This window comes from Coregonus clupeaformis, chromosome 16 (assembly GCF_020615455.1).
Source record: "Coregonus clupeaformis isolate EN_2021a chromosome 16, ASM2061545v1, whole genome shotgun sequence".
NCBI lineage: Eukaryota > Metazoa > Chordata > Actinopteri > Salmoniformes > Salmonidae > Coregonus > Coregonus clupeaformis.
In genome coordinates this window covers 55,712,762-55,726,493 of record NC_059207.1, presented here as the reverse complement: position 1 = coordinate 55,726,493, position 13,732 = coordinate 55,712,762, and the positions used below count along the sequence as shown (strand labels likewise).

Sequence of the window (13,732 nt, the reverse complement as noted above, 5' to 3'; positions counted from 1 at the left end):
CTACTAATCACTACTGTATGCAGCATATACTTGTCATGCTACTAATAACAATTATTTTATTTGATCAAATACTAATTAACTGTATAATATAAATATATTTCCAATAGTTTTTTTGATTCAGTCATGCCCCTCCCCTCGGTTTTGGATTATCTCAAAGTTCAGCCCCCTGCGCCAGAAAGGGGCGGGGTTTGTGCAATGAGGTAATCGGAGTAAACAGTAAAGATGGCGACGTCTGGAGCAGGAGAGGGGTGCTCCAGCCTTAACGGGATTGTTTCCGAGACAGAACACAAAATAATGACAGACCTACCGGCCGAATTACTCGAGTACATCTTATGCTGCCCTGTCCTCAAGCATGTCGACATTTGCAACGTTTCCTGCAGCTGCAAGCGGTTACAGGACGTTTGCCACGGCATGGGGAAGGTCTGGGGACACCAGTACAAACTCAGGTGAACTGACATTAGCTTGCTTGCATAATCCCACACTAGCTAGCTAGAGATGTAGCTATCTAATGCTAAATGGCATCTAAATCGCAGTTGCCCCTCTAAAATACGAAATTATTTATATCAGTATAGTCAGCACAGATCCGTCATAGAGAGTTACTGTCGCAAGGGAGCTGTCAAACGGCCGTTGACATTCTGCTGATGCACCAAATTCGACATCACGTAAAGGAATAGCTAGCTAGCTAACGTTATGTATCCAGCCTAGCTAGGTAGCTACTATGTCCAGGGCTTATATAAGAAGCTACTAAAATATCTAAGTCACAATTAACCATTTCACAATTCTTGTCTTGCACATTATCGTGCCTCTGAGGACAGACATTAAAGTTGTGTGACCTTGAATGTTGGGAAACAGTGATTGAGGTGCATAGGTCTTTTTTTTTTTGAGTCCCCTGTATGGTCAAAGGTCTGGCAAACCACTGCTGCTTTAGAATCTATTGGAATAATTATTTGCAAGCCAGCCACATGTTACTACATAGTAATTAGGCCTTACAGAAATGTTTAATGTCATTCTGTTTTAGAAAGAAAAGCAATTTTCTTGTCCATTAAAATAACATCAAACAGCGTTGCAAAGAAAAAGCCATATCTCAGACTGACCATCTAAATATTTTATTTTTATTGGCCAGTCTGAGATATGGCTTTTTCTTTGCAACTCTGCCGGTCAGCATCCCGGAGTCGCCTCTTCACTGTTGACGTTGAAACTGGTGTTTTGCGGGTACTGTTTAATGAAGCTGCCAGTTGAGGACCTGTGAGGCGTCTGTTTCTCAAACTAGACACTCTAATGTATTTGTCCTCTTGCTCAGTTGTGCACCGGGCCTCCCACTCCTCTTTCTATTCTGGTTAGAGCCAGTTTGCGCTGTTCTGTGAAGGGAGTAGTACACAGCGTTGTACGAGATCTTCAGTTTCTGCAATTTCTCACATGGAATAGCCTTCATTTCTCAGAACAAGAATAGACTGACGAGTTTCAGAAGAAAGTTGTTTCTGGCCATAAAATGTACTTGTTCACCGAACTCAACTCCCTACTAATCTGACACGTACAATGAAATTCACTGTATCTGACTGCAATCTCTTTTCCTACACTCCCCAGATGGCCAAGATTGCAGAAGCATTACCGCCAGAATGAGTGTTGTGATTGGCTGAAAGAATACAGAACGCGACACACTGTTGGTCTACAAATACGACAAACAGTTGTATCCATCTCCAAGAGATTCTTCACGGAAGTTGTAAGTAATGTCATTAGCTGTAAGCTGTCATGGTTATTGTCATTCTGACTTAGCCAGGCTAGTTTGTGGACACTGAAGCAGTATGAACGTGTAAAGGAGTTAGTGACAGTTGTCTCTTGGCCATACTAATCCACCACATCATGGTGTCTGTGATTTAGCTGGCGTGCGCAACTGCGCACGTGATCATGCGTGCTTGAGTGTTTGTGTGTGTGTTGCGTGTGTGCGTATCGTATTTACGTGTGTGTGTGTGTGTGTGTGTGTGTGTGTGTGTGTGTGTGTGTGTGTGTGAGGTTGGCTGGCCTGGTTAGCACTAACCCAGAGATCTGTAACGCAGCCTTGCGTTGGCCAGGTGCTGGGGGACAGCTTTGCTGAGATTGAGTCCCTCGGGGCCCCTGAGCACTTCTGTGAAGACGAGCTGCTCTCCATACTGAACTCAGATAGGAGGTAAGAGCCATGTCCACACTCCAGTCCAGCACGAAGAACTATCTTTGGTCATTGGTTCTGTTTTATGTGTTAATCCTCCCTGGAGCGTTGTAACAATGGACATAAAATGATTTTTGTTCTCCATCTCTTCTTCTCTTTATCTCTCTCTCATCTCTTCTTCTCTATCTCTCTCTCATCTTCACCTCGCTTGCTCTCTCTCTCTCTCTTGTGCCTTCTCTCTTTCCATCCCTCACACTCTCTCCTCTCTCACCCCACTCTCGCTCCCTCCCTCCCGTAGGAAAAGCCTAACACTGAAGTACTATGCAAAGAAAATCCTTTATTTCCTGCGCCAGCAGAACATTCTGAGGAGTTTAAAGATGTTTCTGGAGCAGCCTGCAGAGCAGCAGTCAGCACTAGAGGGTGAGTCATGGACGTGGTGTACTTAATGTAGTACCTGTGGAGTGGGCCTATTTATACACTGCATTTATATGTATCATACTCTCATGACTTGTATTCATTGTAGGCCTAAATAAAGTAAGGCAGATAGCTGAACATGGGCCTAGCCATACATATAATAATAATGAGTGTTTGGAGAAAAAAAAAAAAAAGGCAATTTTTCCCTCTGCATTGTGGTTTTTGAAATAATATGATTGCACCACCGTTTGCATTAAAATCCATTGAGAAAGAGTGTTAATAACAAAGTCATAAAGAAATGTAGTGTATAACCAGCTTATAACCACGTGTTTTTATAGTATTCTATTGTCTCCTCTCCTGCTGTAGGAGCTGTGCTGGTGGACCAGTATTGTAACCCCCTGGCAGATGTGTCGTTGGACGGTATATCCTCCCAGCTGGAGGAGATCACTGACAAGGTCAAGAAGATGTTGCGGATGAAGAATTCCTCTCATCCAAGCCTGAGGGTCACACAAGGTTGGTCTGAACTGAAGAGCAGGAGAGAAACACATGTTGGAATGTTCTGTCCGTCTCTCAGGAATTAATACAAAGAGCTAATACAAAGCCAGGTGTTGTCAGACCTCAAAAGTAGTCTAATTTTAGTGCATGTCCACAACTCCAGAATCAAAATTTGTTGACAACTATCAAAGTTCACTATTATCTAACCGAGGAGCTTCTGAGTGTATTACATTGTACCATTGTATTTGACATTAGTACATTCTCAGCACTGTTCTTTGCTAATATACTTAACGGTGTGATCCTTTGTGTTCTGTCTAGGTGACTGCTTTGCTGTGGAGGACTTTGAGCTCCAGAGGCAGGTGGTGGTTGCCCTCAATGCTGTTTTATACGAGCAGCTTCAGTACAAGGGCAACGAGTGTGATTACTACAATCCTCTCAACTCTTACATACACCAGGTAGGTGCTCTCATAGAGAGGCTATAGAGGACTTGGATGATGATTTACATATTAGTCATTTAGCAGACACTCTTATCCAGAGCGACTTACAGTTAGTGCATTAATCTTAAAATAGCTAGGTGGGACAACCACATATCACAGTCATAGTAAGTACATTTTTCATCAATGAAGTAGCTATCAGCAAAGCCAGAGCTAGTAAAGGGGAAAAAAGTGTTAGTTTACTAAAGGCTTCTTTTCTGGGGGGGGTGGGGGTGCGAGGGGGGGTTCTGTGGGAGTATTTAAGATATACTCTTTGAAGACGTAGGGTTTCAGATGTTTTCGGAAAATGGGCAGGGACTCTGCGGTCCTAGCTTCAGGGGGATGTTAGTTCCACTATTGTCGTGCCAGGACAGAGAAGAGTTTGGACTGGGCTGAGCGGGAGCTGCCCTTCCGTAGGGGTGGGAGGGCCAATAGACCAGAGGTGGTAGAACGGAATACTCGGGTTGGGGTGTAGGGTTTGAGCCTGAAGGTAGGGAGGGGCAGTTCCTTTTGCTGCTCCGTAGGCAAGTACCATGGTATTGTAGTGGATGCAAGCTTCGACTGAAAGCCAGTTGAGTGTACAGAGGAGTAGGGTGACATTGGAGAATTTGGGAAGGTTGACACCAGACGAGGCTGCAGCGTTCTGGATTAGTTGCAGGGGGTTGATGGCACAAGCGTGGAGCCCAGCCAACAGCGAATTGCAGTAGTCCAGACGGGATGTGACAAGTGCCTGGATTAGGACCTGCGCCGCTTCCTGTGTGAAGTAGGGTTGTAGAATAGTGGTCACCATATCCAATTGGTAGTTACAGTCTTGTCCCATCGCTGCAACTCCCGTACGGACCTCGGGAGAGGCGAAGGTCGAGAGCCATGCGTCCTCCGAAACACGACCCTGTCAAGCCGCATTGCTTCTTGACACACTTCTCGCTTAATCCGGAAGCCAGCCACACCAATGTGTCGGAGGAAACACCGTACCACTGGCGACCGTGTCAGCGTGCATGCGCCCGGTCCTCCACAGGAGTCGCTAGAGCGCAATGGGACAAGGACATCCCAGCCGGCCAAACCGTCCACTAACCCAGACGACGCTGGGTCAATTGTGCGTTGCCTCATGGGTCTCCTGGTCGCTGAGCTGGCTGCGACACAGCCCGGGATCGAACCCGGATCTGTAGTGATGCCTCAAGCACTGCAGTGCCTTAGACCGCTGCGCCACTCGGGAGGCCCCGGGTCACCAACCTTTTCTGAGTCAAGATCACAATCGTAGTCAAAAAGCAAGCCGAGATCTCACGCTCAGAATAATAAAAAATAAAAAAACATTAACCTAATAAAAACAGTAGGCCTAATACATTATCACAGCATATTGACTATATGCCTGGCCTGCCAATATTGTTCTTCTCTCAGACCATATTATATTTACCAACTTTGATAACAAAATAGATCAATTGGTGTAGTAGCACTTGCGAGGCACAGCTGAGCATATACTGAAATAATGTGCTTTTTTATTTTACTGGACTGATGGCACTTTCATGGTGCTTTCAAGACAACTGGGAACTCTGAAAATAAAAAGAGGTCAAATCATGACATCAGTGAACTTCAGGTCGGAAAGTCAGAGCTCTAGAAAGACGCCTGAGTTTCCGAGTTGGATGACCGTTCAAAACGATTTTCCCCAGTCGGATCTCCATTTTTTCAGAGTTCCCAGTTGTCTTGAATGCACTGAAGTCGGAAGTTGGAGTTTTCTGAGTTCCCAGTTGTTTTGAACACGGCATTAGTCTCAGCAGAGGGAGGGAGAGAGTAGCAGAGGGTCCGCCCTCTCCTTAATAATATAAAATAATAATAATAATATGCCATTTAGCAGACGCTTTTATCCAAAGCGACTTACAGTCATGCGTGCATACATTTTTGTGTATGGGTGGTCCCGGGGATCGAACCCACTACCTTGGCGTTACAAGCGCCGTGCTCTACCAGCTGAGCTACAGAGGACCACCTTCCTTTCCTCCGGTGAGATTGACCAGAGAGAGGGGACACAGTCTTCCACCTGATGGAGAAACTTGAGTCGCACCGTATCTGCCTCAGGCACAAATTCATGTTGTTCCTACTGAAAGTGAAATACTCCTCTATATTAAAATAGAGCTGCTAATAATAATAAAAACGCAGGGCGATCGATACACTTGGCTACTCATTCATTGCAGCTGCAGCACGAGTGGAAGTAGAGAGAAGCGCGTTTTATGTTTTGTAATAGTATTAAATAAAAACAGTGTTGACAGTGCTGAGTAAAACTTAGACATGAACTCACTCATAAAAACAGCAGCTCTTTGCTGAATTTTTGGACAGTCTCTCTCTGGTAATGGTTTTTAAAGTTATGAAATCTCATGTAGGCTAGTATCAAACTTTGCTGTGGCCAGGGTCGTGGAAGCTGTAGGTAGGTACGGTGATTTTAGCTATCTAATTGGCTAGCGCAGTAGGCGCACTCCATTTAGCCACAGATCTCCCAGTCCGCCGGGTAGGCGGAGTTGATATTTTCAGACAAATGAAATGGTTCAAAAACACTTTGCCTACCCGGTGCGCATGGCTTTTGAATCAAGTGCACCTACCACCAACAGGGCTTCTGAATCAAGTGCACCTACCGCCAACAGCGCAAAAAAAAGGGGTGCAAGCCTTTGGGCCTTTATCGTTGGGTTTTCTACAGAAATGTTTGGTGATCGACTAGGAATGCCTTGAAGATCGACCAGTTGGTGACCACTGTTGTAGAGCATGAACCTGCAGGAGCTAGTCACTGCTTTGATGTTTGTAGAGAACGACAGGATGTTGTCCAGGGTCACGCCAAGGTTTTTTGCACTCTGGGAGGGGGACACCATGGAGTTGTCAACCGTGATGGAGAGGTCTTGAAGCGGGCAGACTTTCCCCGTGAGGAAGAACAGCTCTGTCTTGTTGAGCTTGAGGTGGTGGGCCGACATCCAAGCTGAGATATCTGCCAGACACGCAGAGATGCTTATCGCCACCTGGGTGTCAGAAGGGGGAAAGGAGAAAAGTAATTGAGTGTCATCCGCATAGCAATGATAGGAGAGACCATGTGAGGATATGATGGAGCCGAGTAACTTGTTGTATAGAGAGAAGAGGAGAGGGCCTAGAACCGAGCCCTGGGGGAGACCGGTAGTGAGAGTACGTGGTTCAGACACAGATCCTCTCCACATCACCTGGTAGAAGCGGCCTGCCAGGTAGGATTCAAGAGTGTACAGAACCTGAGATGCCCAGTGCTGAGAAGGTGGAGAGGAGGATCTGATGTTTCACAGTGTCAAAGGAAGCAGATAGATCTAGCAGGATTAGAACAGAGGAAAGAGTCAGCTTTGGCAGTGTGGAGAGCCTCCGTGACACAGAGAAGAGCAGTCACGGTTGAGTGACCCATCTTGAAGCCTGACTGGTTAGGGTCAAGAACATTGTTCTGAGAGAGATAGCAAGGAAGTTGGTCAGAGACATCACACTCAAGTGTTTTGGAAAGAAAAGAAAGAAGGGATACCGGTCTGTAGTTTTTGACGTCAGATGGGTCGAGTGTTGGTTTCTTGTGGAGGGGAGCGAATCTGGCCTTTTTGAGGTCAAAGGGTCAGGGAGCGGGCATGTTGTCGGGCGGCCGGACCTCACTAGTCACAGGATTTCATCTGGAGAGAGAGGGGAAGTCAAGGCGTAGGGTAGTTCTTTGTGAGTGGGACCAGGGGACTCAATAGGCTGAGTGAATGAGGAGCGGATGTCATCACCCTTCTTTTCAAAGTGGTTGACAAAGTCGTCCGCATAGAGGGAGGAGATGATAGGATAGAAGAGGAGAGGGGGAGAAAGAGTAGTGGGAGAGAGAGGGCGAAGATTGCGACAGCGCATGTTCATCTGGGTAGGGGCTGAGTGGCTAGGGTTGGAGGAGAGGGAGACAGAAAAGGAAACAAAGTAGTAATCAGAGACCTGGAGTGGGGTTGCCGTGAGATTAGTAGGTGAACAGCCTCTAGTAAAGATGAGGTCAAGTGTATTGCCTGCCTTGTGAGTGGAAGGGGATTGGGAGAGGGTGAGGTCAAAAGAGGCAAGGAGGGGAAAGAAAGAGTTGGAAAGAAATTAATTGAAAACAGACATCGGAAGGTTGAAGTCGCCCAGTACGAAGAGTGGTGAGCCATCATCAGGAAATCTGCTTATCAAGGTGTCAAGCTCATTGAGGAACTCTCTAAGGGCACCTGGTGGGCGATAGATGACAACAATGTTAAGCTTGAGTGGACAAGTGACAGTGACAGCATGGAATTCAAATGAGGAGATGGACAGGTGAGTGAGGGAGAAAATAGAATATCTCCACTTAGGAGAAATGAGCAGCCCTGTGCCACCACCGCGACGACTAGATTCTCTCAGACTATGAGAAAAAACGTAGTCAGATGAAGTGAGAGCAGCTGGAAAAGCATGACATGATCCATGTCTCTGTCAGGGCAAAAGGGCAGCATAGGCTGAGATGAACTCGGCGTTCTTGACTACAGATCATCAGTTGAAAAACGCTGTCGGAGACCAGAAATTCCACTGGGTTGTGCACGCAGGGTACATTAAATTAGAAGGGTTGCAGCCAATGGGTGGGGAGCGTCTGTAAAGCCTACACGGAGAGGAGTGAACTGGGATATAAAAAAAGCACATAGTTGCCAAAGCTACAAAAGAGCAAAATGAGATCATCTGAAAATAACTAGGTAAGATACTCCTGGTTGATGTGTCAACAGTCATCTGCAAATTATGAGCAGTCAGCAGTTCACACACCAAGTAGGCTACTGGGAAGACAGGTAGCACTTAAAGTAGATGGCCTTAGCTAGCAAGAAGACAGTACTAGACAACAACAGATTAAGACAAAAATTATACTTATCACTCCTAGAGATATCAGGAGTCCTCCAGCTAGAGCTATAGATGTTATCCTCGGCCTGTAAGCATATCAGAGTTCCTAGACCAGCACTCTTTTTGAATATGGGCCCTTATCTTTATTATTCAAATAAAGTGAAAGTCTATAGAGTCTATTGATACTGTTATCCTCACATTTTAATGGACAAAGTTTCTCTTTGAACCCTCAAAGTGGCTCTTCCTTACAGTCCCATGTCTTCTATTCTCTACCTAGGTGTTGCTCCGCCGGACAGGCATTCCCATCAGCCTGTCTGTCCTGTACATGACCCTGGCCAGGAAACTGGGGGTTCAGCTGGAGCCCGTCAACTTCCCCAATCACTTCCTGCTTCGCTGGTGCCAGCATCAAAGCGGGTAAGGGCCCGAGTGAGAGAGGAAGTGAATGTAAGGCATATACTTATTTAATGATCAGCCTTTAGTTCAGAACTAGTTCATGATTGGGTGAAATGCACAGATTGCTCTCCCAAAATTGCTGGGTTTCAATGTACCTGATGTAGGATCGTCTGCGTTGCATAACAGAAATCGCCTCAAAGTAACTTATTTGTACTTTTATTGATAAAGCCACACGTCTCATTCCAGGAGTGGGGACATCTATGACTTTGTGTACATTGACGCTTTCGGTAAAGGCAAGCAGCTGACGGCTAAGGAGTGTGAGTACCTCATCGGTCACCAGGTGACTGCAGACTACTACAGTGCCATCAGTACCACAGAAGTGCTGCTAAGGATGGTGGGGAATCTGCTCAACATCGGCAAGCGAGGGTAAGAGTTGTGGACTTAGGGATGTGATTTTTCCTTAACTAATCAATAACTTTTCTGACATCATCTTCTATCTGTACATCCAAAATCTTATTTTTCCTTATTTTCTATGTTGTCCTCAGGATCTCATCCTTGAGGTAATGTTAGGGTTAGAGTTGGTCAAAAATAAATTACTACACTCAACTGTCACCAACTGTCGCTGCTCTGGTATGAAATAACACTGTGTATCACTGTGCTGTGTCATGCAGGGAGGGCAATGAGAAATCCTACCAGCTGCTGAGAGACTCTCTGGATCTCTACCTCACTATCAACCCAGACAACGTCCAATACCTTCTACTACAGGCCAGACTCTACTTCCACCTGGGCATCTGGCCTGAGAAGGTTAGCATGATATCTCAAGATGGCACATCATGAACCCAAGTACACTACCAGTCAAAAGTTTGGACACACCTACTCATTCAAGGGTTTTTCTTTATTTTTTACATTTGTAGAATAATAGTGAAGACATCCAAACTAAGAAATAACACATATGGGATCATGTAGGAACCAAAAAAGTGTTAAACAAATCAAAATATATGAGATGTGTCTGTTACTTGAACTCTGTGAAGCATTTATTTGGGCTGCAATTTCTGAGGCTGGTAACTCTAATGAACTTATCCTCTGCAGCAGAGGTAACTCCGGGTCTTCCATTCCTGTGGTGGTCCTCATAAGAGCCAGTTTCATCATAGCGCTTGATGGTTTTTGTGACTGCACTTGAAGAAACTTTCAAAGGTCTTGAAATTGTCCATATTGACTGACCTTCATGTCTTAAAGTAATGATGGACTGTCATTTCTCTTTGCTTATTTGAGCTGTTCTTTCCATAATATGGACTTGGTATTTTACCAAATAGGGCTATCTTATGTTTACCCCCCCCTACCTTGTCACAACACAACTGATTGGCTCAAACGTATTAAGAAGGAAAGAAATTCCACAAATTAAGTTTTAAGAAGGCACACCTGTTCATTGAAATGCATTCCAGGTGACTACCTCATGAATCTGGTTGAGAGAATGCCAATAGTGTGCAAAGCTGTCATCAAGGCAAAGGGTGGCTATTTGAAGAATCTCAAATATAAAATATATTTTGATTTGTTTAACACTTTTTTGGTTACTACATGATCCCATATGTGTTATTTCATAGTTTGGATGTCTTCACTATTATTCTACAATGTAGAAAATAGTAAAAAATTAATAAAAACCCTGGAATGAGTTGATGTTTCCAAACTTTTGACTGGTACTGTCCATGTAATTGGACCATATGCCTTTACCCTGGCTTTGATAATGTTGAACAATTTACCAAAGAGGCAGCACATTTAGAGTTTTTTGTATTGGGCAATCCATTTTTGTTAGAAACAATTTGTCTTCTGTCATTTGGCTATTGTTTTGCCTCTCTAACCTCCAGGACTAGCTGCCTCCACTTTCTTACTACGGTACAGAGCAGAGGACAAGCTTTCCCCAACTGATAATGACTGGTGTCTGCTTGATGTCTCACCCCTTTCCTCTCCCTCCCTCCTCCAGGTCCTAGACATCCTGCAGCACATCCAGGCATTGGACCCGTCCCAGCACGGGGCGGTAGGTTACCTGGTGCAGCACACGCTGGAGCACATCCAGCACAAGAAGCACCCGGTGGAGCCAGAGGTGAAGAGACGCAGCGCCCCCGAGCACGTAGAAGTGCAGTACAGCGTAGGCCTGATCATGAAACACAAGAGGTGCGTCTGAGTTCCTATCCACGTCCTTTATTATTTTGGTCTTCTTTCCATCTGTCTATACTCCACTACCCCTTTTCGATAAATGCAGAGATTTTTTTTGGGGGGGAGTATCTATTGTGATTAATAACCAGTAGTGTGCGCCATTCCCATGAGTTTAAGTTGATGTCTAGTATTGCCCTGTATTGTGACTCTGATGTTTGTATTGATAAAGCCCATGTGTTACACTGTACCCAATCTCTCTGACACTAAGTGGCTGCCCCCCTCCCTGCCAGGTCTGGCTATAACTGTGTGATCTATGGTTGGGACCCCAAGTGCACCATGAGCCAGGAGTGGATCACCACGATGGGGGTCCATCAGCTGTCCAGCGGGGCCAACCAGCCCTTCTACAACGTCTTAGTGCAGGACGGCACCTGTCGTTACGCTGCCCAGGGTACGTCTCCTCTAGACACACTAACATACTGTACATGTCACTGACAGACAATCTCAATGTGTCAGGGCAGTGGGACTTTGTTAAGAAGGCACTCTAAGATGTAAGAAACTTGACAAATGTAGTACTTTAAATGCTTATTGAAGAGTTATACATGCTGGATGAGTAGAATACCTGTCTGCTAAGGTGTAGGCCTATATGTTTTTACATTGACACACAGAATATGCAGCTATCTTGTACAGCAGTGGTTCCCAACTTTTTTCGGTTACTGTTCCATCACTCAATTTTGCTCTGCTCTGAGTACCCCTGAAGTACCCCCTCATGTGCATTTTACCAGTAGGCCTATGGTCTCATGAGTCTTCTCAAGTACCCCCTGTGGATAGGCCAAGTACCCGCAGGGATCCTAGTACCCCTGTTTGGGAACCACTGTTGTACAGTAATAATATAATAATAATAATAATAATATGCCATTTAGCAGACGCTTTTATCCAAAGCGACTTACAGTCATGCGTGCATAAATTTTTGTGTATGGGTGGTCCCGGGGATCGAACCCACTACCTTGGCGTTACAAGCGCCGTGCTCTACCAGCTGAGCTACAGAGGACCAGTAACTTGCCTCCACTCAGTTTAAGATTTGATGTCACATGATACGATACTTAGGTTTTTTCTGTAAGTCTCTTTCCGCCTCTTTCTCCCGTCTCCCAGAAAACCTGGAGCCTCATTCTGCTCCTCTGGAGATCGCCCACCCAGAGGTGGGCCGCTACTTCTCCGAGTTCCATGAAAGCCACTACGTTGCCAACGAGGAGTTGGAGACACGCTACCCAGAGGACATGGCAGAAACCCTGGGCACCGTACGGGACCTCTACCACAGACTGACGTCCTCCTCAGGGCAGGCCTCAGGGCAACAGGAGAACCCTAACGGCCGTGGGGGCTCCTCCCAGGACCAGAAGAGCCAGGAGAACCAGGACACCATGCCCATGTAGCTTAGCGTCCACTACTTCTCGGCCCCGTCCAAAACAACCCCTAGCCCGTACCACCTAGGCACTTGTGTAGATCTGAAAGGATTGGATGGGTATAAACAATATGGCAGAATTACAACTAGCCTGTCATAGGGCAGAGTGGAGCTACTACTAGACCCTACAGTAGGGATAGATTCAGCCGCGGGACGATTTTTTTCTTGAGTGGATGGTCGGGGAGCCGGAACATAATTACAAATAATTTGTAGACTGCAAATTGACCGCAAGAAGCCCAAACGGATATAATATTTGACTAAAACATAATCATTTCAAACCCTATCTTACATTTGTATACGATCATATGTCTCTCTATTATGCGTGGGGAACTTATTTCCCAAATTAAAATCACTTGGAGCTGATTTCCTGGAGTTTTTACAGTCTTTTATGTCCAACAATGAAAATGGTAAAAAAAACAAATAGAAATATATATATATTTGGTTGCTCAGAAGGTTTTATTTGGGGGGCCAAATAAAACCACCTGCGGGTTTTGGGGAACCCTGGGCTAGGGGTTGTTTCTAGATGTGGAGCCCCCTCTCTTCCCCATCCAATTCCTTTACTTGACAACGTCCTGTCCAGAACCATCAGGGCCCCTGTTCTCAAAGCATCTCAGAGTAGGAGTGCTGATCTAGGATCAGGTCATCGCTGTCAGTATTATATTATTCACTATGTTCTAAAAGGCTAAACTGATCCTAGATCAGCACTGAATGCGGCCCCTGGAATGCTTCAGTACCTGGATCATGTGCTGTACCTCCGCCTGCCAACCAACGCCAGTAAAAGCAAAGACCCCTTTTCTCTCTCCACCTTCATCCACCTTCAAGAAGACTTACCGAGCTTGTCTCCCTTACTCTCGCTCTCCATCTCAATCTACTTTCTTCACCTTCAGTCAAGTTCTTCCCAGACCTGACTCCCTAGGCCATCTCCCTCTCTCTTCTACCTCCAAATGAAACACGATCAAAATGAACGTTACAGTATGAAACAATATGAAAATGAACATTACAGTTACAGTATCTCTATCCATCGTCACATTACGTTATAATAATGATTCATGCACTTATGAAAGGATGACTTTCGAATTTCTAGAACATGTTATACATTTTTTTCTGTATATTTACAAGTAAAACATTGTAGGACTTTTAAGGGCTCACGGATGAGTGTTGAGCTGTGTAAAAAGGAAACCACTAGGACTACAATGACTTGAAACAGGAATGAGTGGTGAGACTGGAGGAAATGAAATAATAAATAAAAAATGTTTCAAGGTTTCTTTTGGTCTTTCTACAGTGTTATTTACAACAAACTGAATGATCTCTTCAATAGCATACTAAAGAATATACATTATAGTAGCATGTGTATTTTTAGACAAAGTAATGTTC

At 45.1% G+C, this 13,732-nt stretch overlaps 1 protein-coding gene across 3 annotated transcripts; it reads left to right on the top strand.

Annotated features, from left to right (window-relative positions):
- The first annotated feature begins 215 nt into the window (after positions 1–215).
- On the top strand, positions 216–12,570 carry LOC121585222 (F-box only protein 21). Of its 3 annotated transcripts, none has more exons than XM_041901666.1 (13): positions 216–446; positions 1,585–1,720; positions 2,070–2,164; positions 2,442–2,563; positions 2,924–3,070; positions 3,371–3,507; positions 8,636–8,772; positions 8,998–9,177; positions 9,297–9,311; positions 9,423–9,555; positions 10,730–10,920; positions 11,193–11,350; positions 12,052–12,570. In XM_041901666.1, exons 1-13 carry the CDS (start codon positions 223–225, stop codon positions 12,327–12,329), a joined length of 1,953 nt encoding a protein of 650 aa, XP_041757600.1. In that variant the 5' UTR covers positions 216–222; the 3' UTR covers positions 12,330–12,570. The 3 variants fall into 3 exon arrangements, with proteins under 3 accessions (XP_041757600.1, XP_041757598.1, XP_041757599.1); XM_041901664.1 differs by having other exon boundaries at positions 2,055–2,164; XM_041901665.1 differs by lacking the exon at positions 9,297–9,311 and having other exon boundaries at positions 2,055–2,164.
- Positions 12,571–13,732: the final 1,162 nt, after the last annotated feature.